The sequence below is a fragment of the Larus michahellis genome, chromosome 8, assembly GCF_964199755.1.
Source record: "Larus michahellis chromosome 8, bLarMic1.1, whole genome shotgun sequence".
Classification (NCBI taxonomy): Eukaryota; Metazoa; Chordata; class Aves; order Charadriiformes; family Laridae; genus Larus; species Larus michahellis.
Genome location: NC_133903.1, coordinates 50,876,888 through 50,904,550, shown reverse-complemented (window position 1 = coordinate 50,904,550; position 27,663 = coordinate 50,876,888). Strand labels below are relative to the sequence as shown.

The 27,663-nt window shown below is 41.4% G+C and overlaps 1 protein-coding gene across 4 annotated transcripts; it reads right to left on the bottom strand.

Moving 5' to 3' along the window:
- Positions 1-27,379, bottom strand: PODN (podocan). Of its 4 annotated transcripts, none has more exons than XM_074596680.1 (11): positions 27,038-27,379; positions 23,301-23,560; positions 21,527-21,620; positions 19,869-19,933; positions 15,525-15,634; positions 13,109-13,265; positions 10,985-11,100; positions 8,309-8,966; positions 5,487-5,635; positions 3,431-3,632; positions 1-2,107 (listed from the first exon to the last, which is right to left on the bottom strand). In XM_074596680.1, exons 2-10 carry the CDS (start codon positions 23,553-23,555, stop codon positions 3,464-3,466), a joined length of 1,773 nt encoding a protein of 590 aa, XP_074452781.1. In that variant the 5' UTR covers positions 23,556-23,560; positions 27,038-27,379; the 3' UTR covers positions 1-2,107; positions 3,431-3,463. The 4 variants fall into 4 exon arrangements, with proteins under 4 accessions (XP_074452781.1, XP_074452783.1, XP_074452784.1 ...); XM_074596682.1 differs by having other exon boundaries at positions 27,070-27,200; XM_074596683.1 differs by having other exon boundaries at positions 27,001-27,185.
- Between the last annotated feature and the right edge of the window lie 284 nt (positions 27,380-27,663).

The window sequence follows — 27,663 nt, the reverse complement described above, 5'->3', positions numbered from 1 at the left end:
TTTTGGTTTGACAGTTTTATGTCCAATGTCACAGGTGTTGATGATACCAGATAAGCGAGGAACCAAGCCTGTGATTCTACCTCATCAATCTCTTACATGACAATCAAAAGACATTTCTCTCAGGGGAGGAGGCAGTTGAGGCTTTTACTGGGGGGAAGGGGTGTCTTTTTTTTGTTTTTTTTTCCTGCTGGGAAACATTGTCCCTTTTAAAGGACAGATTTAGTGTACAATTATTTTGAAATAAACTTGGAAAAGGGTTTCCTAACTCTACTGGTCTACGGGATATTCCCCTTTGACTGTAGGTGGGTCTCCTTTGGCAAAGGCTGACACTTCATTTAAGAAGTTTAACAGTGCATGTATCATCCTGAAATTTTGGGCCTGATCCTACAAGGTGCTAAAATGTACCTTCACCTCTGCATTCTCAGACTCTCAAGGGATTCAAAGGGAGTCTGGGGCCCCCAACTTCACACAGAATCATAGCGTAAGGGATTGAAGTTTAAAGATAATTCAACAGTTCTCCACGAAACTACACAAATCTGCATATTTTTAGTGTTTGAGAGTATAATAAATTGGTTTTGCTAATAAACTAGCAAAACTTCCACTGGAGTTTGCTGGAGATGGCTAATTGATTTGAGCTATGTTCTGAAAACATTTTACATAGAAATCTATCCCAAAGGTCAGCTGGAAGGCTATTTTATTGCTCAGCTGTGTAGCTGATATTCAAAAACGTGGGGTTTTGCAATTTTTTGGGGGCCAAGATTTGACTTTTTTCAGGAAGCAATCTTGCCTTCTACGATTCATGATGGTGTTGAATTGTCTAAGGTAGGAAATATCAGCTTGAAAGTACTGTCATGTGCTATGGGAACCCAAAGGGAGAGTGTGGAACTAGATCTTCTCCAGCACGAAAAACAGCTGGTGAAAAATTAAGCCAACTGTGTTTCCAAGTAAATCCTGGAATGCAGCATGCAAAACAACATGTGTTCAATCAGAAATCCTCAAAAGAAAAGACCATTTCCTCAAGCAGATTAGCTACCTCAGATGAAGGACATTATAATCAAGTAAGCAACTCTCTGCAGGTCGTCTTTTTCTTCGTTTCCATATTTTCCACGATTCCAACAGGAGCTGAAAATGCTCAACACCATAAACCAGGTGAGGCCTTAAGAAAGTATGACAGCAGACACTGTCTCCACACTTGAACTAAACAAAGAAATTTCTCTTGATGCTTAACAGTTTTCTCCTAAGACACGCCGCACTCACTTATCTCTTTTGCTTCATTAGTCTCAATTCTGACTCTTAATGTGAATGATATACAATATATGAAAAATTCTACCACATATATTAAACTGCATACTGTTACGCAATCTTCTGGACATACCTTCGGAGACATTCACAAAACTGCCACATGGGCAAACAGCAAGACAGAAACTTTCCCAAAGCTCTGGAAGGCAGACATACAGATTTTTATATATATTCACAAGAGCAATAGTTTTATCTTAAAACCTTTCTAAAACAGGCATATACTGCAGGCTTTGGCAGTAAAGATAAAATATTATGGGATCCAGCCTTACTTTGTTTTTCTCATCCAAATATACACATTGTTATAACAGAGGAATAGTTGCATCCAGAATTATTACTGCTGCTTGATAGCCAAAACGCCTCATATACTGCTCCACGCATGAAAGTACTGCAAATATCCATCTCACCTGATAAACAACAGCTTCTTTGGGGTGGAGGAAAAGCATATACATGGTTCACTTAAAATGCAGTGACAAAAACAGCATTTGAAGGCATGTGTTCAAAACAGTCCCATATTGTTATTACAGATGGAAAGAGTGAAGGAATAGAAACAGAAGAAACAAAAGCCAGCTTTTGTGAGTTCCAGAGCAATCCCTTATGATCCTGGGTCTTGTATAAGATGATCTGGAAGCTTTGGAAAGGCATTCAGGGTCTCTCCCTGAATAAGGCACTGTAACACACTGTCTTCCATGAGCCTGGCCCAGTGCCATGACAGTTTCTGCGTAATTCATTGCACGTTTTGCTAAGTGTTCTCTGTATATCTATATAGATATATACACATAGACATATATGTAATTTTCCATATGCTTTCCTGCAAAACATCAGAAAAACAAAACCAATTACATAATGGAATACAGAATTCAGAATATGCTGAACTTAATACCTGCTGTCCCAAACCGAACCAGAGATGCGTTGATTCAGAAGTTATATGCATTCTAAGGCTGTAGATTTAAAATATTTCTTCTCTCACACCAGCAGGGAGGTCTAATGTTTAAATTTCCAAGTAGCTTCTGGCCTTTTCAAGCCCCATCATATTAGCACTATTCCTAGCTCTTCCTCATGTTGTTCTCCATGACAATACGTTGATTAGGGACAAAAGTAAACATTTTTTTTCAAGTCTTAGAGTTTAGATCTCCAAAAGTAGACAGTAGTGACTTGAACCTCATCATCTTTGAACATAAAATGTTTGAGATGCATAAAGCAGATACCTATTCTTATGGAAAATTGCATATTCTTCAAACATCACTCTCCCTTCATCTTTTCTTTTGCAATTATTGAAAAGAGGTTCAACTAGAGAGATGGAGTGGCTGGCCAGATTGTTTATGAAATACTGAGATCTTAATTTCAAGATTACCAGTCTGGGGTCAAAGTCAGCAGCAATCACAACTTGTAACTGGGCAGAGGCCTTTCAGTGAATCTGGGTGAAGTGAGCAATGAACCCTCACCAAGACGTACCAGTAGCAAAAGCACAGGCTGTTGTGAGAACTGGCTATCCTGGACCATTCATCAATCCATTCCTACAATACTGTCTCAAAAAGTGACCTGAACTAGATATTTTTTCCATAAGAAATATGCTGAGTATAGTATTATCTTCCCACTCCAAGTGGTCAGTGATTTGAGGACTACTGCTTGAGACAGAGGTCATAATCTCAATGCCATGTTTAACAGACACTGATGGGTCTATCTTCCTTTAGTTTGTCTAATTTTTCTAATCCATTTTCAGCTCACATGGTCCTCTGCATCAGTAAGCTTCACAGTTTGTTCTTTGTTTTCTTTTTGAAATAGCTGCTTAAAAATATAATGAAATACCTTTTCATTATTTGCTATCAGAACTAGTAAATAATGACCTTCATATTTACCTACTGTATCTCTGTGGCTGTAAGCAGAAGCCCCTGTGGACAGTCCACTGCCTCTAATAAAACACAGATATATACTGACTGTTTCATTTTACAAAATAATGTGTTTTCAACCCTTTTTGATTCTGCAATTCCCAGTCATGTTTTAGTGAAAGTCTTTGAGTCTAGGGCTCAGACACCCACTTGTTATGTTTCAATCATACTTGTACGTTGCAATTATTATCTCAGACAAGAGTCCGAGAACTGGGTCTTTAATTTAACTAAACTACAGTTGTTACCTCCCACATGATGTGCTTGTGTAAGTTCACATTTTATCTCAGTTCTTCTTCCTCTTCCTCATCTTCCATTTCCTCTTCTGAGTCATCCTTATTCTTTGAACTGTTGCTGAATTCCAGGTTCCCTTCAATATCCAGTACCTGTAAGTGCTTTAGGTTTTGGAAGATACTTTCCTTCAGTGCTCCAACTGCAATCTTATTAAACCTTTAAACAAAACAAAAAGGCCTTCCTGTTAAAATAAACCCATTTTTATATCCAACACAGAAATGAGACTAGGAGGAAAGCATTCTGTAGAGTTACTGTAACTTACACTGACCCAAGTTACTCTAACTTTACACTGACCCACAACAGCCCTCCAGGAGTACTGACTCCTCTGGATGGAAAAAGGAAGGGAAAGCAGGTACTGATTAGCAAGCAGGCAAATGCAGTGACTGAACAAAGTTTGCTCACAGCACTGTGTATCATCACAAAGAACCTTGCAGGAAAATACTGGGAAACATTAAGTATCTCCCACCAATTTCAAGTTCATTTGCCAAGCTTTCAAAAGACTCCTACTTTCCTCCACCCAAGCCCCTCTTCCCCCTTCTACAACTGTATTCTGCAAGGAAAAAAAACACAGTATTGGAATTCCTCCCCCACAAATTCTTTCTCTTGGTATTCTGCTTTCTCTTTCCCAGAGCGGAAAGGCTTCTGCTCCATAGCCCACATTTCAAAGTGTAACTTGCTTTTTCATGCAATTCTGTGTTATCCCTTGATAGTTTAATTCTTCTCCCACAAAACTCAAAACACAAAGTATCCCTTTAGAAACCAAGTAACCTGCAATAATTTTTCATCTGTTATTTGGGTTTCCGAGAATATAAATCAACTAATCGGCAATTTAAGAACTTCTCACATATACTGCTTGGTCTGTTACTCTCAAATATGTTTAAAATCATATTCTAATATTCCAGATGTATATTATTGTTTCACAGCACTGCAGTGATTAATAGCCTCCCATTAAGAAATACAACTTAGCTTGGGTGGAGTTGCCTCCTAAATATGTTAGCAAAACAGTTTTGCAAATTCCTTTTTTCTCTTTATATAGAAATATAGAATGTGGTATGTGGTTTCTGGTTTGCATCCAAGCATTCACTAAAATCTCATAAATGTGAGCAGCTGAATAGACAGACTGCTCTAATTTACACCAGACTTCGCAATTTTATTTGCTTGGTATGGAATCATTCATCCCAAAAAGTATGATTCAGAACTAGAGAACAGTTTCGTTGCATACAGACAAAATAAGGCCATATTTAGACTTGTGCAGCCTAGGCTTTTTGAACACATGCATAGGTCAGCTTAATCACATATTCCACAGGGTTTCATAAATTACTTCTAAGCAATATTTTCAATAATGTTCCATCAGATTAAAATTTAATATATTACTTGGCCAGATTCTGGCTGCACTTCTTGTGGCATAAAACTCTGCTTAAATTGGTTATATTACTGTGTCTTTACATTACATGTAAAAAAGGTCAGTTATCTGCCACCTATAAAAACAAGGTCTTCATCCAACTGAGAGTAGGAAAAAAAAAAAAGAAAAGCTTTCTAAACTTAGTTACATAATTGGCACAGTTGTAACTTGTCACTTGTTTCTGACAAAACTATCAAGGGACGGACTTCAAGATTAGTCACACACACCTCATTAGAGGAGGATTTTGTCAAAGTCCGGGGCTAACAGACACAGGTGAAGCTGTAGTCCTGCATGTGAACTGTAAACTTTTAGTTCACAGCTGAGTATTGGAATACGACATAATGGTTAAATGTTAATTTCCCAAAATTTGTAACATGCCTAAGCCATTCTAATAAGCACAGAACGGACAAAATCTCCAAACAGAAAGTGCCTATTATGTGTATCCGTGTCTTTTCTGAGCAGGTGAACAGTGTTTTATAGTAATGTATGATGAAACTAAGTTGCTTATTTATGAAGTTAGGAATTTAAATATTTTCCAAAAAGTAAACAATTATAAAGTGGATAAAGAAGAAAAAATCTTGTGTGTTGAAGTGGAAACTTGATCCTACCTGAGGTAAATCCCCTTTATTTTGGGTGTGGATTCGAAAGCATTCTCTGAAATCGTTGTGATCTTGTTGTTCTGAAGATATAGATATTCTAGAGATTCCGGCAGGCCTAGTGGGATAGAAGTCAGCTGGTTGCCAGCCATGTCCAGTGACTGCAAGAAGAGACAAGAAGGGGTTAAAAAAAATAATGTATTTAAATATTAGCAGCAGTGCAAAAAGAGACTTGACAACAAATAAGCTTCCAAAGGATGGCTGTATACACCCCTCTCCCTCCCTCTGGAAGTTTATTCATTGTTTTATATATATATATATATATATCTATACACACACATACATATAAGTCTATAAAAAACCCATATATATATATATGTATGCACTTATAAAAAAACTTGTATAGTAACAGTGCAGAAGTGAGATGTTTATCCAAAGCTTATCCAGGATTTGTTGTATTTGAAAATCATCTGGAAATGGGCTTTATTTTTTATATGGTACATTGGCGAGTCTGTTTCAGAACCTCTCCCTGCTGGTGAGGTCAGGAAAATGACAAACACTGTGTGTACGGTGGAAACTGTAAATTGTCAGCCATGCAGAAAGGCTCAGCTTGAGCTCATGGCAGAAAACTGAAGTGATATTTAGTGTAGCATAAACTAATTTAATCTACCCTTAAGTGTGGCAATGAGAATTCTGCTCTCTTACACTGCCATTTAGCATTACGATTTCACATGAGACATCATGCTGTTTTGTTTAGGAGTCCCAACACTGAGAAGTCCCCAGGCTCTAGCCCGTGCCTGCTTAAAGTGAATTAAAACCAGACTGGGTTTCAGACATGCATAGGAATTCCTTGGAAGCTGCTACTGCAAACACTTCACTAGCTAAGGTTATATTATTTAGAGTTACATCTGAAAACACATGGAAATATTCTAACATGGACCAAGGTATGAAGATGTCAGGACTAAAGGACATGATCATTTCTCAGATGAATTTTAAGCAAGGAAATGGATCAAAATACGTGTTTTGTTATCCTGTGTTGTAGCATTTTCATAGCACCAAGCTGACATACGAGTTACACATTATTCAGAGCTACACTTCTGCAAACGATTGTCATGTTTTTAGTGTTTTTATTCTCCGCATAATCCCAGTCTGGCAAACAATTATGTAAATGTCTAGCTTTGCAATTGCAGACAGTCTTCGGTGATTTCCATGGAAACAGTGTGGACTGAAGCGAATGCTAAATACATGCACCATCAGGATCTTATGTGATGGTTATTTGTCAAATCCACTCCAGTGAACCAAGTCATAAACAAATTGCACAGTTAAGCCTTAATGATAAAAAAGATTCATATATACTATCATGGAAATATCAAATAGTAACTGTTCCAGAAAAAAAGCAACAGCCAAAAATGCACTGTTAATCTAACAGAATTTCAAGTATGCGCTATTATCTTAATCTTGTTTAATATGAACAGGGCTTACTATGGAGTAAGTACAACTGAAGGGCCAATGGTTGATTCAGCAACACGTTACTCTGGCTTGATGCTGACTACAAGGGAGTGACACTAGAATAAAAGTAATGCGAAGTAGCTATGAATCAAACCTTTTGAGAAGGAAAACTTGTCATTCCAACCAACAACTAAAGCTGCCTAATGAGTCTCGTGACCCATTTTTGTTCGAAAAACAAACAACCAAGGTGACAGTGCTTACATTTCATTAAGCTACTGCAGTGAAACAATTCCAGCATCTGTAATTCTCAACAGCATCTTCCTTCGAGACTGCTTTTCATCTTAGAAACACTTGCACGCATGCGTGCGCAGACACACACACATACACATATCAAACAAATGCAAAATGTAATAATAATTTGCAGCTGATGCAAACCAACAGCTCTATAGATACTGTTGCTGCATTGCTGATTTACATTAACTGAAAGACATGCTATTGTTTATTCCCAGAAACACCAGAAAAAGAAGTGTTCACATAAGTAAGCATTTGAATTGTCTGAAAACACACTGGCGGCCAGAGTGACATATGCTCCACGTTCCTTATCCCTGATCTGCTCTGAGATGTACAAACTTTGCCTGTACAGTGACCTAACCATATGCACCATAGATGGCTGCCATATGACATAGGTAATACCTTCTACTGCAGGAAACAGGCTGTTGCTTAAAAGGAAATGCAGACAAATCCTTCAGCCAGTGTAACAATTCTGAAAGCTCATTTTGCACAGCACAAATGTGATTGTTCCTGCCTGCCTTCTGGTTTCTGTTTAACTTTCTCCAACAATTAAGCAAATGAGAGGACTGCTGATTGAATCCAGACCTCCTAGCTGCTTCCAGGTGCCTTAGCCAGCTGAGCTGCTAAATCCTACAGCTTGGCCCGTCTGACTATAAGCTGATGTGGGAGCTTTGAGAATTAAGAGTGTTTTTGTTTATGCATTCCTTCCTCCTGCTGTCTCTCCTCAGAGCTGATTTTAAATCTTTTGGGAGACAAGCTATTTGAAAGGCATAATTTCAGTTTTAATGACAACATTCACTAATGTTTATCTGAAAATGTAAGACACTGTTAGGGTTCAGAAACAAGGATGTCTTTAGGTTTCCCAGAACTAGCAGTATGTGGTGGACCACCACCCTGGTCATTAGTGGGAGGTACCCACCTCCAGCACAACAGCACAAAATTTCTACTCTAGAAACAGAAGGTGTATCGCCTACAATGCAAGCCCAAAACATGAGGGCCAAGCACGGCTAGTACTGGAGCTACACAAATTGGCTTAGGCAGACAGACGAGGACATCAGCATTACCAAAACAATTAGAGAAGGGGATGTTTCTACCTGGAGACTGCTGAGTTCTCTCCACGCTCTTGAATAAATGGAATTTACTTTCAGTTTATTGTTGCTCAAATACAGTTCCCGCAGCTTTGTCATCCCAGACAAAGTCCCTTTTGGGATGCTGCTTATCTCGTTCTCCTTCAGCTTCAGAATCTGCAAGTTCTTTGGAAAGCCAAAGGGCACCGTGTGGAGATTGTTTCCAGAAAGATCCAAGGACTTTAGTTGCCTCAGTTTACGGAAGGCCTCCCGATGGATCTGGGGACTTTTGAGCTTATTGTAGCTCAGGTTCAGCTCTTCAAGGAAGTAAGTGGTAGCAAAGTCATTCCTGTTAATCTCAGAGATCTGGTTATGAAGGATCATAAGTGTTTTCACTCGCCGGGGCAGCCCACTGGGAATCCTTTCCAGCATGTTGTTGTACAGGTGGACAGTGTGCAGCTTCTTTAAGCCATGGAAGGCTAATGGGTGAATACCTCGGGCTTTTAGTTTGTTATTGTGGAGCAGTAGGTACTCCAGGTTCTTAATTTGGGTCAAGACATCTCTGCCAATCACCTTAATTGCATTCTTCTCCAGGTGGAGGAGGACGATGTTTCGAGGTAAACCACTTGGGATTTGTGAGAGGTTATTGCTGGACAAATCCAGATATTCAAGACTAGACAATTTCCTTAGGAAAGAAAACACTCTCTATTTAGATTCTGCAAGGTGAAACAATAACCAATTTCCCCTATGATTTTTACAATCTTTGCTTCAGAGTCTTTCTCCCCGGCACAGCTCCTGTTACTGCCCTTTTTTGTCTCATGATATGACTGATGTGGACAGTAAAAAAAGGGGCTCCCATACTGCCATCAGCGATTAGGACTAGGCGCTGCCATTGCTCCCCAGCCACACTAGCAAGAGAACGTGCTAGAGTCCACAGACATCCAAACTGACACTGGGCTGAGACCTGAGATCAGTCCTGCAGTCTACTGTTCTCTCATTTGACACCACAGGTAGCAACACATGAGCAATTTCAGTGAACAAAGAGCACGAGAAAGATGCCATGGGAGCACCGTCAGAACACAGAATTTAGCTGTTTCACAGAAACATAGCCTGAGCATGAGTAATTTTTGTCTCTCTGAAAATGTATATTGAAACTGAAAAGCGGGCCTGCTTTTTAGATGATGAAGTATTACTCTTATGAAAAGCAGAAATGCTAATTCAGTGTCCTAGGCTAAGGTAGTGAACTTCTCCTGACCCTCCAGCATTATGGAAGTGAGTCAGGGCTAGAGCTGCTTTGTGTAAGCTACTGAATCTGGATTCCACAGACTCAGTTGAAACTAAAATAAATCCTCAGACCAGACACTTATACCAACTGGATGTGGATCAATGGTATTATATGCCAGGACTGAGGAGTCCTCTATTCCCTTGTATTTCAAATCAGTTTCTCAGTTCAAATGAGACTTTTAATCTGCATGGCACTCCATAACCCACTGCAGATGACTAGAAAGTTTTCAGGAAATACAGGAACTAATGCATTACAGACATTACTTACTGGTTACTACACTGCTATTCACAGCTATCCAAGGATGCTCTGAATGAGCAAATGTACTCTCTGCATAAAGCACTTCATTGCTGCAAGTTATAACAGTTCCCCAGCTTAGGTACATCTCAATAGCACTGTGCTGTGCTCTACAGAGAGTATCACGAGAGCAAGGAGCAATATCCACCCCCTCTGCCGACTGTGACTGGTGCCTTAGCTACAGCCACTGTACTCTGTTCATCAAAATCTTAACAGAAACGATATGTCCAACATCACCTGGAGGTGGACACAACACAGCTATGGGAAATTACTAAGGGAGGTTTCTGGGAGTGGGATACGGAAAGGGAAAGCACAGTTCAATACATTTTCATGTTTGGAAATCAGAAAAGTTTCCACAATTAAGTTATGGGCAGGACAGATTATGTGATCTGGATTTTGAGGTAGAAGAAGGGCAGCACTCTGAGAGTGCAAGCAGAGTCACAAATGTTAATTTTTTGAAGAGCCAAGTCCCAGGCTAAATTTAGGACAGCCAAAGGCTATTTCTGTTGTACCAGTTTGTAGCAAAGCCTTTGCAGCCATCTGGCTATTGAGCAGCACCATTGCATCCCCTCTTATTCCAGCAATCCATCTGCACTGGGGTACAGCTGTATGAGCTGTATTCATCACTGTGTGTCTGTGGCTGTTTTCAAGTCACCTTCACAGAAACACAGAAGTGGCTTTTGTGAAGATGAAGGTCTGGCCTTAACTTCCAGTGAATTGCCCTTGAAACTGTAAAGTCCCAAGTAGCCTCAATTTTGACTGGTTTGGAAGAAAAAAGATCAGCTTCAACATCATTCTAGATGGCCTTTTCACAGAAGGCACTTAGTACCTGGTATGACTGGGTCTGGGGCAATCAGGGAGTGGTGCAGCCTGATGTTCAGTGTTGTGTGTTTTGTATAAAGGTATTCTGCAGTGTGTATTCAAACCACTCACCCAGACCTTCGATTTTGAATGGCGGCATCTGAATCTAAGTATTTTCCTATAGACTATAGAGAAATGCGTAATATCATGCAGCTTTTAATAAATGTACTTTTGAAGATGTACTGGTTTTAGTAGATATACTACTGTACCAGAAGAGATAGACAGACACAAATAGAGGTGCAAAGTGCAGATCTCAGTCTCACCAGAAAGTTTCGTTATCCATTCCTTCATTAGTCAAGTAGTTATTCTGTAAATACAGCTCCCGCAGACCTGTAAGTTCACTGAAGGCTCCTTTGGGAATCTTCTCTAGCTTGTTGTTCTAGAGTGACCAGAAGCACAAAACACATTATTTGTCACGGAACAACACAGGGCATTCAGGTTCTGCTCAACTAACACCAGGCACTTAAACTTCAAAAGGGCTAGCCATACGATATTTCAGTGGGCATTATAATTCTGCTTAAGAAATAAATACAAATACTAGACTGAAATATTGCAACCTGTTTTTATTGATTTCCTATGGAATCTTTGGTGTAAGGAGTTAGAATTTGCCCCTGCGCCGGACAGTTTCATTTTGTATTCTTAGTCCTTCCGCCCATGTGCAAATGTATAATGTAATCTAGGTAACTACCTCTGGAGTTTGCTCAAAATTTCTCAATTTTGTAAGACAGATTTCACCATAAAGAAGAATTAGATTGGAAGCTGGCAACGAGCCATCCTTCCAGCATTAATGGCAATCCAAAAGGTACAGTTCCTGCAATGCAGATTACAAAATAATTACTCCTATTGCCTTAGTATGGCTTTGGAGTAGCCAGCAGGCAGACACAAACAAAATATAAAATTAAATTCCACCTAGAAATTCCATACAGGAACTGTAGGAATTATATTTATATAGAAAATATATAAACCACTAGGAATTATAGAAGGATATATGAAACACTGACACTGAATTTGTTGAAATTCCCACAATCCACACATACGCAATAACATGATGGACAGACTGGACTAGATTTATGTGCTAACCAATATAAAGTGGATACCACTCACCATTCACTTAGTCTGAATGTCTCAGTGAATAGTGAAAGACACAAAAAGATCTGTCACGTCTAAAGTAAACCTTTTGGACACTTTTGGTTCACTATCGGCTGTCTCATTTCTCATTGTCCTGTTTTTTTCACAAAATATCAAGGTAAATGTTATTACTGACAGGCAGTGCACTTGAAAACAAAATGCTCGTTTCTCTCTTCAGCTCCTTTGCCCTTAACACAACTGGGGACAGCAGGGAAGGATACAAGTTCAAAGTGTAGTCCTCGAAGTCTGAGATCCCTTTGGGAGATAATGACTACCTATAAATGGCAATAAAATGCAGGGGACTAGTAACTTCACACTTTGCAGAGAAATTCCAGCAATTTAAAGGATCGGACTGTTTGCCTTTACTTTTCTTCAAGCTGGAGAAGTCTGTTTTCTAGAAGACTTTAATGGGAATTGGTGGTGAAACCTTCAAGGGAAAAGAAAGCTGGGAGGCAACACAGAACTGCCTGAGTCCAGGGGCTGATAACAGCCTCCAGTTTACACACGTCCAAGGAGCTGTCAACACAAGGAACAAGCGGAACGAGGATTCCCCACCACTGCAGCTCTTCCATCATTAACAAGGCTGAGATCTCCAGTACAGACATGATGAAGTGTTTTTATCAAAATCAGATGACACAAAATTAAAAATGCTGGAGACTAGTTAATACCACAACTTCTGCTATTGCATTATTGCTGGAGAAGTTGTAGCAGTAAAGAATCACTGATCCAAACTTGCTCTGTGTTTCCTGAATTGCCAGCTCAGTAGCAAACAAAAATCACTGATGCTAGGAAACAGTAGTCTATGTGAAATGAGTTAGTGAGCAAAGCCAGTACATGGTGGATAAGCAGCTGTCAGGAAACACAGCATCAATGGCAAACTTAACTGGGAGGCAAGTCACTGGATGGCCATGGAGAATGATCTACCTTCTTGTACTAACATGTATTAATACCATTATGCGCAGGGAAGAGACCAACAGTGCTACCACACAGGTATTTGCAATACATTCCCCTGACAACACAGAAAAGCATTTTTATCCCGTGAACATTTTGCTGTTTTGCAAAAAACACACTGTTACTTCTGAAGAAAAAAGTCAGGACATGGGAGACAGCTACTGTTGAGGATATAACAGACAAGACTTAAAAAGGGCCTGGGAATGTTTCCAAGTGCACTGAAATGGCTTGGCTGTGTGGTCTGAATCCCATACAAACACAGGACTTTGTCACAATCGTAAAGGAATACAAAATCTTGTTGTCATTACCTTTAAGTGTAATTTATATAGTGCTGGAGGAAGATTCTTTGGAACATACTTCAAGAAATTGCTGGACATGATGAGTATCTCCACGTTATCAGAGCCATTGAACATATTATCAGGTAACCCAGCATCTGAAAGTTTGTTGTTATGAAGATACACAGATCTGTCGGAAGGAGAAAAAAGATGAAGTTAAACAGGTAGTGGGATCTGGGGTTTTTTTCATTTACAAAGAGAAAGCTGTTTAAAAGCTGTATTCCAATCTTTTCTTCTTTCCTTGAGATAATTAGATTTATTTCTAAAACATGCCCTTTAATTTAGCAAGGGATATAGATGCTAAACCAAATGGTTGGTCCAAATATTCTCTGAAGTTTAGGCCTATTCAAAGTCCAAACCTGCACATAAATACAGATTTCACAAGTGGCCTTAACTTCTTAATAAGAAACTGAGTGCAAGTCTGGGATTGTGCAGTGCTTTGAAACAAAGAATGCCGGTGTGGTGGCCTCACTCAAGAAGGTTAGAACTCATATCTGATTAACAGATATGCCCCCAATTTTAACTTCTATTTGGAATCAAATCTCGGCTTCTTGGGCTTGCAAAAATCAACCTGTAAATCTCTTAAGAAAGGGCCGTCTCTTACCCCTCCATTCTTTCTGCTTCCATGAAGGCTGGAAATACCCCAGGGAACAGTTTCTCTCCTACTCCTAGAACTCAGAAAGGCATAGAGTACTGACAGAAAGACAGACCAGATTTACTCAACCTGGAAGAATCTGGGGTTTTAATGACCCTTAGGGATCGAGAGAAAAGAGGGTTTCTTATTTTACCTTTGCCCTTCTTAAATTTAACATTTAATATTCACAGAAGAGTTTCTCCAAACAGATTTTTTAAAATGGATTAATTCTTTCTGACACAGGTTTTAATTCTGTATAAAACAATTTACCCCTATGAAGTTATTCCTGCTTTTCATTGGTTTAACTGCTAAATTAATTCATCTGACTTCTTTTTAACAAAAGAAATTATAGGCGTTTACTGACTTCGATTACCCCTTCCTTTCCTGTGTGTACGCCGAGATGCAGCAGGTTAAAACTGCAAAAGAGCACAGTGCACGGTACACTTTTTTAACTTGTTCTTTGATACACTACCAGTTGCAGAGAACTTGGCAACATCTTTCTGGAAGGAAGGAACGGCTCAGTATGGAAACACAATCATGTGATCACACACTCCAGGGAGTTCAGAGCCACACTGAAAATATTGTTCACCCTGCAGGGTCAGCTGTACTTTTAACTCGCAAATATTTGCCTTTCTGAAAACCTTGCTTTCCAAATAATCAGTCTGAGACCATGAACTCTGCTGGGGGCAAATAAACCAACCGAAACAACTGTGTTGGGATTTTATATCAGCAATCTCAGAAATCAATGAGTTACAATTCTGATTAAAATTAGTGTTGGTATAGGAGAGTGTGAAAATCACTTCAGAAGAGTTGAAAAATGTTAATATAAAATCAAAACACAGCAGCTTCTGCAACTCAGATTAAGGAAGAACAGATGTGTAAATCTAGCTTCTTTCATGATGAGATATTGACAGCAATCAGTGACTGACTCAGCTTTTCAGCTACCAAGAGCCTATGAGACTGAAGGCCTAGTAAGTGCAGAGTAACTTCAGCTCTCAAGGAATTCAGTGGGAACTGAGAGTTCTTCAGTTCATCACAAGACTGGGCTCTAGGAGCTCAACTGGGTCAGCTATTATTAACTGCTTCCAAACTTGGATGCATAAATGGCTACAAAACAGAGTTTGAGATGTCTTTGCAGGATTTAGATGCTGCAGTGTCCATCTAGATTACCCCAAGTGCCTTTGGAAAAGACCGTATCTCACAGGAGGCGGTCTGCGTGCATCTGAATTTGAGATGAGCCAATGTGCTGCACTGGACCCAGCTGAGAAAATCACCACCTGAAACTAGCAGAGAGACCTTTAAAACACGATCTAAGGGTACGAACCACTACTGAAGGTGCTAAAGTGCTTCGTTTTAATATAGTTGAGTTATATTCAGCTGCACCGAGTACTGTACTCTCAATCTGATTCTATTTTTTTTTTAATGAATGGACTAAAAGTAGGAATTTATAAACAGTTAATCTCCATTCTGAGAAACCAAGGCTGTTCCTTTCGACTCATAACTGATACACAAATAAAATGGAGACAATTTAATTTTTATATATGCAAAAGTGTCTGGCAGCTAGTAAAAGCCCTTGGAATGTGTTTGTCTGAGAGATTATTTGATCTTTCATGCTGAGAATGACAAATAGTCCGCTTCTTTCCAAAAAACATAAGTAGGCAATAACATGGTTTAGTCAGATAGTTTCTTATCTCTCACCAATGGCCTCCAAGCAGTGGCAGAACACTATTATTGTTTTACTTCCCAATCCCTTACCTCAAGTTTGGCTTCTGTCCAAATGTGAGCCCATATATCTTAGTGAGATAATTGGCTGCAAAATCTGCACTGATCAAGGTATTTGGTAGGAACTTCGGAGCCACTGTTAGCTGTAAAAGAAATATACAAGGGAATTCCAATTAAATGCAACTTATTTTTTAACCAAGTATTAGACCAGCAACAAAACACTTGCAAATTTATTTTCTCCAACAGGCAAAAATAAATGACACTGAATGCAGATTGCACGAATGAAAACAAATTGTCCTTGCTCACTAATCTCTCCAGGAAGGAGACAGACTTTTGCTCCAAGATATGTGAATGTTTGTTTTGGTTGGAAGAGTCCTGTCTCTTTTTGATGGAAGAAATCAAGAAATTGTTATTCAGAGAGCAAACACGTTGCTTATTATTGTTCCTAATTCCTCGGTCTGCTGTGCCAAAAAAAATCCGACCCACCTCACAGGAAGTATACAGAAAGTATACTGGGGAGGAGGACCGAAGTGTGACTTCATATGTCTGTTCCAATATTGCATCCATTTATGATGATCTTTTCAACAGAGGATTCAGGTTCCCAAAGGACAGGGATGCTTCTGAACCAAATGGTGCAATATCAAATGGGACTTCAAAGCAAAGATCCACTGTACAGTGATACTTTTGTTCATTGAACAACTGATGTAGCAGAAACAAAATACAGAAAAGTCCTGTCTCCAAAACTTTATAGTTGACTAGAGGTATAGGACTTGCTGTGTTTGCTCTTGGTCTATTGCTATTTTTATCAATGATTTGAAAAATGAACGCTAGGAACGTCTGCATTGGAACAGAAATCATGGAGTGAAAACTAACGATTGAAAAAGCTCAGTTTTACAGAGCATCCAGATAATACAATAGCTAGGTTCACTGAGTGGCTACTAATAGCCAAGTTATTCACCTAGAAATCAAGAATACAGGTTACAATACAGGCTGGAGGATGGCTTTCTGGAAAGCATAAACCCAGAAGATCTATGCATCAAGATTAAGCCCTTGGGAATCAAATTCTTAACCCAGTGCTGTAGTAGATATGACCCTTGAGTACGTAAGCAGAAGACTACTTACTGAATTGCAGTAGGCAGGTGCGATCACTGTGGTTACAGACGTTAATTACAGTACTAATGAGACCACTCTTAAAATATTTTACGTACGCTTTGAAAGGCTCTGGAGAGAACATCTTTTCTAGGGAGATCCTGAAGTCTTTGTCACCTAAAGCTTTGAGATCAGGATGGGAAACTCTGGCCAATGGAAGACACTTGCCTTGAAATTCTTTGACTCTGTAAAGCTTCTTCCTCACAGCACTGTTGTGTGAAAGAGGACCTAGTCCTTACAGCCAGCTAGGCACAGCAAGACTCACATGATGAGAAAACATATTTTTCAATTTTTTATTACAATAAAACTGCAATTAGTTAATAATAATGTAAACCCATAAATATTTAAAAGATGAATAATGTGAGAGAGAAAAGACACTTTATTGGAGAACTTACTAACCCAAGCCTTAAACTATGTGTTTACCTAAAGGGTGCCTAGATGTCTCTCTACTTGTTTGTCAAGTGTACATTGATGGACTATATCCATGAACTTGCAATTTACTGACTCACAATATGGTCCCATTTTTTAAAGGATCAAAGTACATTATTTACTGTTTTTCATTTTCACCTGTGCCAAAACCTCCATCCTTAAGCTGTCTTAAATGTTTAATGGTCACAAGCACAAGAAAGATCTTCCCCACAAATCACATTCCTATCAGTACTTCCAGACAGTACGTAAGCAGTGGAAATGGCCAGTTAACATATTACTGCAGTTGCCACAGTTACTGCTATTAGCTTTACCAGCAATCTCTCACCTCCTGACCTGGGAGATATGATTCCAGGGTAGTGGATAAAGGCACCCGTCTCAGACTAGGTAGGTCTGTCAGTGCCTCAGAAAGAAATATATCTCTACCATAACATAAAGTTGAGAATTCAGACACAGGAAACAGATTTAATCACTTTCATACACGGTGGCACATTAAAGCTTTTCTCCTGAAACACAGTCTATTAGGTCCCAACTTTTATACAAAACAAAGGGCATGGCTCAGATATGTGGAATGAGAGCCATCAGAACCACAAGAAAGAGGAAAGAGAAAGTTTCATCCAAAAAGAGTTTTCACTTGCTCAGGACTTTGCTTTGGCATTTCAGCACTTAGTCATGAGACTGATTGATCTCCACTGGTTGCCTGCTTGAAGGATTAACGCTGGATTGTTGTTAACTGTTAGCAAAAATAAAGTTGACTGAGTAGCTCTGTCTAGTATATCACCTAGTAAGTGGCAATCTGCATTGCTCCAGCTGCGATTTTCTTGCAGCTTTACTGCTGGATCTTTCTTTCGATACGATAGTGTTTCTCTGCTAACTAATGAGTTAACCAATGAACTCAGAAGGATTATACAGAAGTTGTTACCAGGTTTGGAACAAGTTTTCTTGCTTATAATAAGCTTTGATGTAAACAGAAGCACTGGATCGAGGTGAATCCCATATCACTTTGGGGATACTGGGAAACGTTAAGACCTAACACCAAAATCACCAGCTTATACTAAACAATAATGACAGCTCGGGAACTGGTCTACAGTTTGGCGGAAGAGATGTCTGTTATTAACAAGGCTTACTGAGCATACTACGTGACAGATACAAATTATGGGAGTGGGGTGAAAAATTAAAAACGACAGCGTCCATTCCTTACTTGAAGTACTTGCTACTCATAAGCCACAGAAGGCTTTTAGCCTATTGTATTTCTTCTTTCTGACCAACTATGCTAGTTTAACGAAAGATAATTTAGCTACATCTGATGGGATCACAATTGTAGATAAAGCAGCATTAAGATAATCCATAAAACAAGCAGCAAACTACCAGCAAATCCCTGCTCTCCTCCAGACACCACAGTTACTTGATCTGCAATGTTTCCTGCTGGAGAGTGGATGCAGTTTGAAGCCAATCTGGTTTGTCCTGGCTTGTGATTTATAAAGAAATGTGTTATTTCTGTGGGTCCACAACTTCTCACTGTAACTAGTTCTGACATTCGCTGATGTTTGCATTTTCTTTTGGGATCTTTTTCTCTCTGCAGTAAAGCCAGAAAAACCAAACACTTTGTTTTGTCACACAGGGAAAATTGGAGTGCAAAGTTCTGGAATATTAGTCACAGTCTGGCTTGTTCCTTTTTATGGAGTTATTAACTGCCAAGATTGTTATATGGAAATGGTGCTTGAAAGGGAGAAAAGAACACAGTGTTACTGTACTAAGGAATGGGTTCTATTCTTAATCACTCCATACGCAAATCTATGGAGTGATTCTGGATATGTCTTGGCCTGAATGAAACCTGAATGTGGCCACATGTATATAAACAAAACATCAGAAGGTCACGGATTTTAGGAGGATACTAAAATATATGTACAGACATGTGTATAAATATATATATAGACAGAGAGAGGAGGAGGGATAGATGGATGAAAGGGCGCTGTTTTTGCAGACTAATGGAGCTCTGCCTGATGTTTTAACTTATATTTTTCTGTGGCATCCCAGTTTCTTCTGTAGAAAACATTTGTGGATGATACTGGGGATAAAGAAAGCCATAATGGAAATCACCCAGATGTATGGGTATGGGAGAAGTTCGTTTCCTAGCCTTGGCAGGAAACACGTGCTCCTGTCATGACATCCAACTTGGGTCATTAATAGGAAAGCACCTAGGATCTTCTCCATTAAAAAAGAAATTCAGCTCCTACCACTGCAGCCAAAAGAATAAATTCATACTTGCGCAGTTTCACTGTGTGTGGGTATCCCCCCACATCAAACATAATAAGAACAGGAGTCAGGGGAAACTGGATAGCTTTTTACAGATTTTGATGGCTCAAATACAGGTATTAGGACGCGTTTGTTCACAGATTTTTCAACCAGCTTCATGTGATGAGATATGCAGCATTTCACATCTCATCACCCCACAGCATATTGGCATGCAGGCAGCTACCAAATCTGCATGCAGCTGATCCAAAGCCTACTGAAGACTACGGTAATTTATAAATGCAGGGGGTCTCTGTACCTCCCTACACACACAAGGGACACCTTTCACCAGTTGCACAAATAAATAAGTGTTTAAAATATACCAGCCTGTGTAGCCTCTAATTTTTTAGCATACTGATTGTCTTGACCTTAGATGAACCTGCATTAGAATATCACTTCAGCGCAATTTTACTTATGTAGGATATGTATTTTAAAAGAATTGAAGACTTGCTCATTTAACTTTCAGAACCCAATTAGAAAAGAACTCTGAATGCCTAGTGAGCCTCTTACCTTATTGTTTGCCAGGTACAGGTAATTCAGGTTCTCCAGATGCTCAAATGCTTCCTCTGGCAACCCTTAAAAACAGGAATAACTAATCAGTCACATTGGCACTTTATTGCCTCTCTGAGTGAAAATACCAGAGGGTAGCTTTCTCTTTCAGATATCTTTAATGTGAGATTTAAATATTTTTCAGTGCCACTGGAACAGTCTGACTCAGACTTACTGTTGTCTTTTGGAGTTTTTTTTAAATAAAAAAAAAAATATGCAAAACACATACTGTTAAGAGCAATGGAAGACCATTAAAAGTCCTAAGCATGCAAGGCTTGTGGCCAGCCCCACTGGCAGGGGTCAGGTACGGAACTGTGCAGACTCGCTGTAGGGCTATTATCAGTGCTTGCAGCAATCATGCTATCTGAGAAGTTTCTTTTGTCATTTGCTCATAATCTGCCAATCTTTCTTCTTGGAAGGATGTAATCTCAGGTTGTTTAATGCTCAGATCAATCTGATCTATGACCATGATGTTGCCAAAATAACACCACTATCTGCATGTCATAACCCTTCTCTTGTTCTGCTCTGCCGCAATGCAGATGATAGCCATGCAGTAACCAGCTCAGAGAGCTGATCCAACTCAGAGTTTACCCTCCCCCAATAATTATTACTTTTCATCTGAATCACTCCATGTCCGGCTGATCACACAAGCACAATTGCTGTCACAATGGAAAGGCCACAAATAACATTTTCACCTGGCACTTAGGTAACCGTAAGTCAAAGGTGAAGCTATTTCCCATGTCAAAACATATTGGAAATCAGGGCTGCGCTGAAGCTTGTGAAAGAAACATCAAGCCCCAAAGGTAATAATGTCAAAGTCTGAATCTATTAAGCACAGCCTTCTTTCTGCTACATGAGTGATATGGTTTGGGTGCCATGCGTAGTGTGCCCACGTTCTCAGTAAAGGTTGTTCTGTATCATTGGAATAAGGAGAGCAACAGCATTCAGAGCAACTGGGTGACAAACAACAACAATTACATTTTTTGTATTGCATATCCTCCTCTCTTACGATTTACTCCAACTCCTCTGTTTCTTTTGCTTTCCTTACTAACCCCTTGTCAAATTTCTCTAATAAGCATGTGACTTAGCAAGCAAAACCTGACTACAAAAATCAAAACAGTTTTAGAAAAAGGGCAGAAGTTGCTTTATTTTTAATACATTATTATTTATATTCAATTTTACAAGGGCCGAACTGGACTAAACTGCACTGACTGACTAGACTGAACTAAACAAATGGATTATGAAACAAGGGCAGTCGAAAGGAAACCATTCAGCATGTAGACATTTCTGGTTCTCAAGTGCATTGCATTGATGTGCCTGTGGGACCAGAGGGAGTTTCCTGAATAAGATCTCACGCCGCAGCATGCAGTGCTGCTGCCAGGTCTCCTCCACTGGTTCCATAAGGCTGCATTCTTACACACTGAGTATTATGTTTCGGATGATAAAGTGCCTCCATGATCTGTCTGATGGCCAAAGGAGCGCGGTTTATAGCTAACCACTCCAATCTAGTCAGTCCATCACTCCTCCTGGCCTTCCTTATCAGCTGTCACTGGTGCAACTGGACAAGCTGGGGTCGTGAAGGCACAGGCTCTGTCCAATTCACGGCTCTGCCGGCTTACCTTTTGAAGTTAGCCTGTTGTTTTGCAAATTGAGAGTTTCCAGTCTGTAAAGACGAGCGAGCTCTTCTGGGAAGATTTCTTCTATCTGGTTATTCTAAGAAAATGGAGAGTATTAATCATCAGCAAAGTAATCCAAGAAGGATCCAAATAAGCCCAGACTGTGAACTCCAATAAAATTTGGAAATTCACTCACCATGTCAAATCATTGTCAACAGACTTCTCTCCATAATAAGCCAAGCTCAGATCTCAAAATCGAGACATCCAAACCCAGCAGCATTTGAAGGCCTGAACCAAGTTCTGTAGCTTGTGCTCATCTCCAGAAATATCCAGCTTATGCACTGGTAGCACACAAGGAGTGTGACTATGCCTGGCAAGGCCCATAATCCATCTGCCGCAGCCGAACCTCGTAGATGCAGCAAAGCATTTGTGACAAGGCTGGCAGTGTGGATTTCCAAGTTTATTACTTCTCTTATTTACATGTTGTTTTAAAAACCACTCACTGTGGGCAGGGAGAGTCAAACCCGGCTCACTTTCTCTGGTTTTACTGTCAGGGGTGACTGCCGTCAGATTCTCATTAACATGCTGACTAACATTTAGACCATTAATGAGTGATTCTAGTGTTTTAGCATCTAGGGGACCAGTCGAGGACCCACTGGGCTGGAAGCCAGGTCAATACACAGAAAGTGACAGCTGCTGCTCCAAAAAGCTTCTTTGCTGTTGGCAGTAGAGGCAGGAGCCATGGCTAGCACACGCCTGGGACAGATCTGCCGAGGAAGGTGCCAGCTTATATTACAGTTTTTCTAACTGTGCTGCACTTGGACGGAAAGCTCTGAAAAAAACCTGCAATTTATCCATCGAAGAGAACTGGCAAATGGGAGCAATAAGCAAAAAGCAGCTGGTTAAGGGCCAAAGAAGCCTTATGGAGAAGCCTGGAGCCACTGCTCAGAGGAGGAACGGACATGGGGCTGCCATGCTCTGGTCCTGCCCACGTCCTCAGGAGACCGAGCACAGGCAGGGAAAGGATGGCTGCCCAAATGCCGGTCAGAGGGATAGATTAGCTGACAGCAGAGCACGGAAACCTGCCGACAGTGTCACATGGACTGCTGCTTCCACCTGAGGCCTGAAGCTCATTTCATTACCTGCCCTTGTCCTGACAAGATGTGACGTCTCCTGCAGGCACGATAGGAGTTTCCTGGGTAAAATGACCCAAGAGTGTCCCAGCAGCAGACAGCCCAGCAAGTCTGGATGTCACAGGTGATGGCGCTCAGTGTGACGGGTGGCTCCAGCCCTGTCACCCCTGCTCCTCGCTGAGCCCACCTGCTGCAGGGAGAGGGCGTGGGGGAGACGGGGCTCTGGGGGACACTGGCTGGGTCCCTGTCTGGACTGGGACACCATGTTTACAACACTTCAGCTAACAGGTAGTGCTGTGAGAAAGCTTCTCGTTAATAACGCAATTTAGCCCACGCTCTTCGAAGACACCGCAAAATGAAAGGCCTTCACCAGAAAGGGTGATTATTACTTTGGACAAAAATTCTTCCCTTGGAGCTGGGGAGAGACTAAGGAGAAAGATTTCTTATCTTTCCTCCTCCCTGGGTGTGTAGGGAAGAGCACCGACGCCGATGACCGGGCGCGTTGGCGGAGGGCGAGTGCTGGGCCTGCTGCGCCTCCGAGATGCGGGACGGAGCCGGGCCCAGGCCAAGGCGGGGACTGGGGCCTGCGCGGCCCGGGGAGACCCCTCAGGCGGCCGGGGCGGGGCGGGGCCGGGCTCCCTTACCTGCAGGGAGAGGTGGTTGGTCAGCTCCGGCAGCAGGAGCGGGAACTCCTTCAGGTCGATGCCGCCGCAGTCCACGACGCCCTCCTGGCTGCAGCCGCAGTCGCGGGGGCAGGCGGGGGCCGGGACGGGCGGCCGCCGCCGCTCGGGGCCGCCCTCGGGGAAGTCGTTGTCGGCGGCGGACGGCGGGCGGGCGGCGGCGGCGCAGCCCAGCGTCAGGAGCCCCAGCGCCAGCAGCGCCCGGCCGCCGGCCGGCATCGCCCCTGCAAGGCGAGAGCACGGCCAGGGGTCAGGCCCGGCGGGGGGCGGCCGAGACCCCCCCACCTCCCGCCTCCCCTGGGTGCTCTCACATCATCTCAAGGGGTTCGGGGACCGGGATGCCACCGGCCCCAGCGCTGCCCCTCGAGCTTGACCGGCCAGCGGGTCCCCGGCGGCCTGGCAGCATCCCACACACCCTCCCTGACTCCCTCAAGTTATTTATTGCCTTTTTTTTTCTTCCCTACTGAGAAAACACCAGATGATCCCGGAGATTTATAGAGGAGGTTATGCAATGTTATTTCTATGGAACTGTTGGTCGTACTGTTCCTCGCGGTTTTGCATAGGGAAGAAACCCCTCTGGTTAATGTAAACAAGGTATGCTGGAAACAAGTGACTCACGCTGTCAGGATGCCTCTCGAGGGGCTGCTTCACCTCCATCGAACAATAACAAAATCTCATGGCTACTGAAAACAAAATGGGCTTCCTATTGATTTTGGGCAGTGCTGATCTGAACCTTAGAGGCCTGGCTAACGTTCAGCTTTTATCTTTCTGGCAGCAGGTTAAAATAATTGAAACAGAAGTTGAGGTCTCCTGGACCGTCCAGCTGGCCCTAATCCAGCCCCCTCGTCTCATTTCTTGCCCTTCTCAGGTTTCACACATAATGATTTGCAGTAAGGGCTTGTCTTTTATCCTTTTGGCTATTCTTCGCCGAAGCATTCAACAGCAATGAGAAATTCTTATTTAGGCTGGTATTTAAGGTGAAAAAGCACAATGCATTCATGACCTTAATACAAAATAAGTACTCTGTTCACCTCTGCCAGCCCAGGTTCCTTCTTTGCATCGGAAAGAAGAACCTCCCAGAGCCAGACTGGCAGCCATCAGAACTGGCACATCTCTGTTTACATGCACGGGGCTTTGCTGCTTTGCACCAGCTGAAACTCTCTCTAGGGCTCTCACAGACTTTGGGTGCTTGGGAAGCATGAGATCCTGCTCTCAGTCATGGTTATAAAAATCTTTAAAAATCTCTTTAAACGCTGATTTATCCTTGAAGAAATGGGAGAAGGTGGGACTACAGGACAGAGCATCCCAAGACGCAGATGGTTTTGCTTTGGTCCTGGTCCTTGCTACTAACATGCTGGGTGATTTTAAGCATTTAACATTGTTTGCTTGATCCCTCTTCCCCCTGCTCCACTATTCCACAGCTTCCATATCTGTGAAAGCTGAATATAATGAGATTAATCTCTGTTATAAAACATTCCAGAGATCAGCTGGTGTTCCTTATATGGCAGCTAGATATTAATAGTGAGATCAAAATTGGCCATATGAATATGCCAACAGCGGATTAGTAAAATCCTTAGTATTTGGTGACCTAATCTCAGAAAATATTTCAGAAATCTTAGAGAAAATAATCTCAGAAAGTAATCTCAGAAACTATGAGATATCAGATCTCTAAAAACATATTTTTCCTCTATATCAGCTCACCCTTATAAAGACTTAAAAAAGAAACCAAACAAAAAACAAACAACTTCTTACATGCAGGTCACAATCAGCCCTGCTGTAACAATAGCAACACTGTTCCCATAGCACATAGTTACATCATGGTTGATATTCGGCTCTATAGATTTGCAATGAGCTGACTTTTCCACATAAATAGCTGAAAAGATGTTTAAAAATTAACATGAAATGTTGTACCTATTGCACACTAAAATTTCTGAAGCAATCTCACCCTGTTGTCATCAATATGCATGCTTCTGTTACAATGCCTTTGAAGTGAATGCTGCTCTGGTGCCACAGGGAGACACTTTGGATACAGAAACATCTGCTTACATCTGGAGCGCAGGCAGTAAAACCAGGCATGATTTTGATTTTCTTTTAGTTCAAAGAAAGTCTGAAGTAACTCACTCCATTTAAACTTATTCCCATGGGCCTGATCCAAAGCCTTACTAAGAAACCTTATTAAAGGAGTAGCTCAAAACCCACTAGAAAGAGTCCTCTTCCCTCGCTGCCAGTGGGCTTTGGACCAGGTCCTTCCACCCAAAGACTGAAGTTACACTGAAAGCAGCTCAGGGGGTTCTGTGGTTGCATCTTTCTGAGCCTGGGGAAAACCTCCACTGATTTCTGCACTTTGCTGCCACACAGCACCAGAGGCAGAGCGCTGCAAAAGGCACGGTCTCAAGAAGTAAGCTGAAGTTTCAGGAGTTACTGTATACTTCTCAGTGATTACAGTTACCTCAATAAACAACAGAATCATATTCATAATATCTCTTCTCTGTATCTGTTATTCTCCACGCACATTCTCACAGGACACACACACACAGATGGAAAAACATCCTCTCCTTCAGTATCAACAGGTTAACCGAGTTTGTTACTTACATTTAATATCCTTTCTAAAAGCTGCAGCTGAAAGGCAGGCTGCTGGATGTTGTCTGACAACCCAGCATTTAGACAAAAATAAAGTGCTGAAAAACTCACCTTTGCTGTCAGAAATCAGATGAATGGAGAAGAACATTTCTCTTGCCCCCACAGGCTCCCTCGGCTCATGCCATGTCAGTTACATGCGCTGAGCTCAGAGTGAGTCTCCCCTTTCCAAGCCAGATCCTTTCCAGATGTGAGCAGCAGAATTAGAGAGAGAGTAACAGGCAACCCTCTACCAACGAGAGTTTCCTGCACTTCCCAACAAAATCGGAGAGGAATTTTCCAAAGTCACCATATGGGAAAATGTGAGTAGGAAAGAGGAAGCAGCTATAGTCTGAATATAAAGACTTAGGGCAAAAAACAATCTCCCATTGCTTTTTGTCAACACAGTTTGCAAGATCCATGAGAGATGCCAAAAGAAAGCATGCTGGAATTGACAGAAGAGAAGCAGAGACAGTGTGTGCTTTAGCATTTCATTGCAGGATATCGGAGCTGCACTATCTGTTACCAAATCTTTAACTTTAGCTGCATTCAACTGAAAATCTGAATTCCAGGTGGGCATGTCCTCCCATTCCCTGGGGGTCTGGTTCAAATTAGCCAGGAACAAGCAGATCAGCAGTTTTTCCTGCATTTCATCTCCCTCCCCTTTAACTCCCCCTGGTTTTCAACCCATCAACTGATCTTCAGTGACCAGGGGTAGATAGGCTGAAACTAACGTCTTAGAGGCAAAGTCCCCAAATTTGATATAACACCCCCTGCACCTAATCTCTTTTTTATCTTCTAAGCCCCATATTACAGCACTAAACATCAAAACAACCCTCCACCACACACACACACACACACTCTCTCGCTCCAGCCCAGGTTATGTTTACCCCAGAAGCCTCCCGTTTCTTATTTCTCCCCTCTTGGTAAAAAAGGGAGGAACGTGCTGTTCAAAACACAGTACGATCAAAGTGCAACAAGAATTCCAAGAAAGCAACAAAGATTTTTGTCACTGACAGCAGAGTTACTATTTTAAATATAAAGCCACCTGTTTTGTGAATGCCCCACAGCGCTCCGTACAGTACCTCCACAAAATCTGCAGAGGATCAGTTCTCACCAAGAACACGACCTTCTTGCTGAATTCCAAAAGCGGGACACTGATTCTTTCCTCTCGACTCCAGCTGAACTAAAGTCTAAAGCAATTAAGTTATTTCCTCCCTCTCTTCTTCCAGGCTCATATCAACTGGAACTGATCCCCCTCTGTGCCACGTGTAAGTTTCAAAAGTTAGTGCGGGAAATGCGTTTTTACTAGAACAAAAATAAAAACAAAGTATAGCTGGCTGCTTTTTCTTAGTGATTCAGAGATCCAGGATGCATTTGCCTGCTACCCTTTATTAATTACAGTATCCTGAGTCTATACAACAGAATTGACACAGTGTTTTCAGGGAGGAGAAAAAAAACATGCTTATGTTGGGGCACCAGCCCATCTTACCCCAGTCTGGAGACAGAGAGGAGGAGGAGGAGGGCAATTACCCAGCTCCCTATTGATGCCAGAGCAGATCACAAAGGAGAGGAAGAGAGCAGGATTCACCTTTCGCCAAAACTGCATTTTTATCTGTGTTTTTGTTGTGTAAGTATAGTACTTCGCTGTCATGTAGCATCTTGAGGTACTACATTATAAAAAGAGGGGCATTATGCCTCCTTTAGGGGG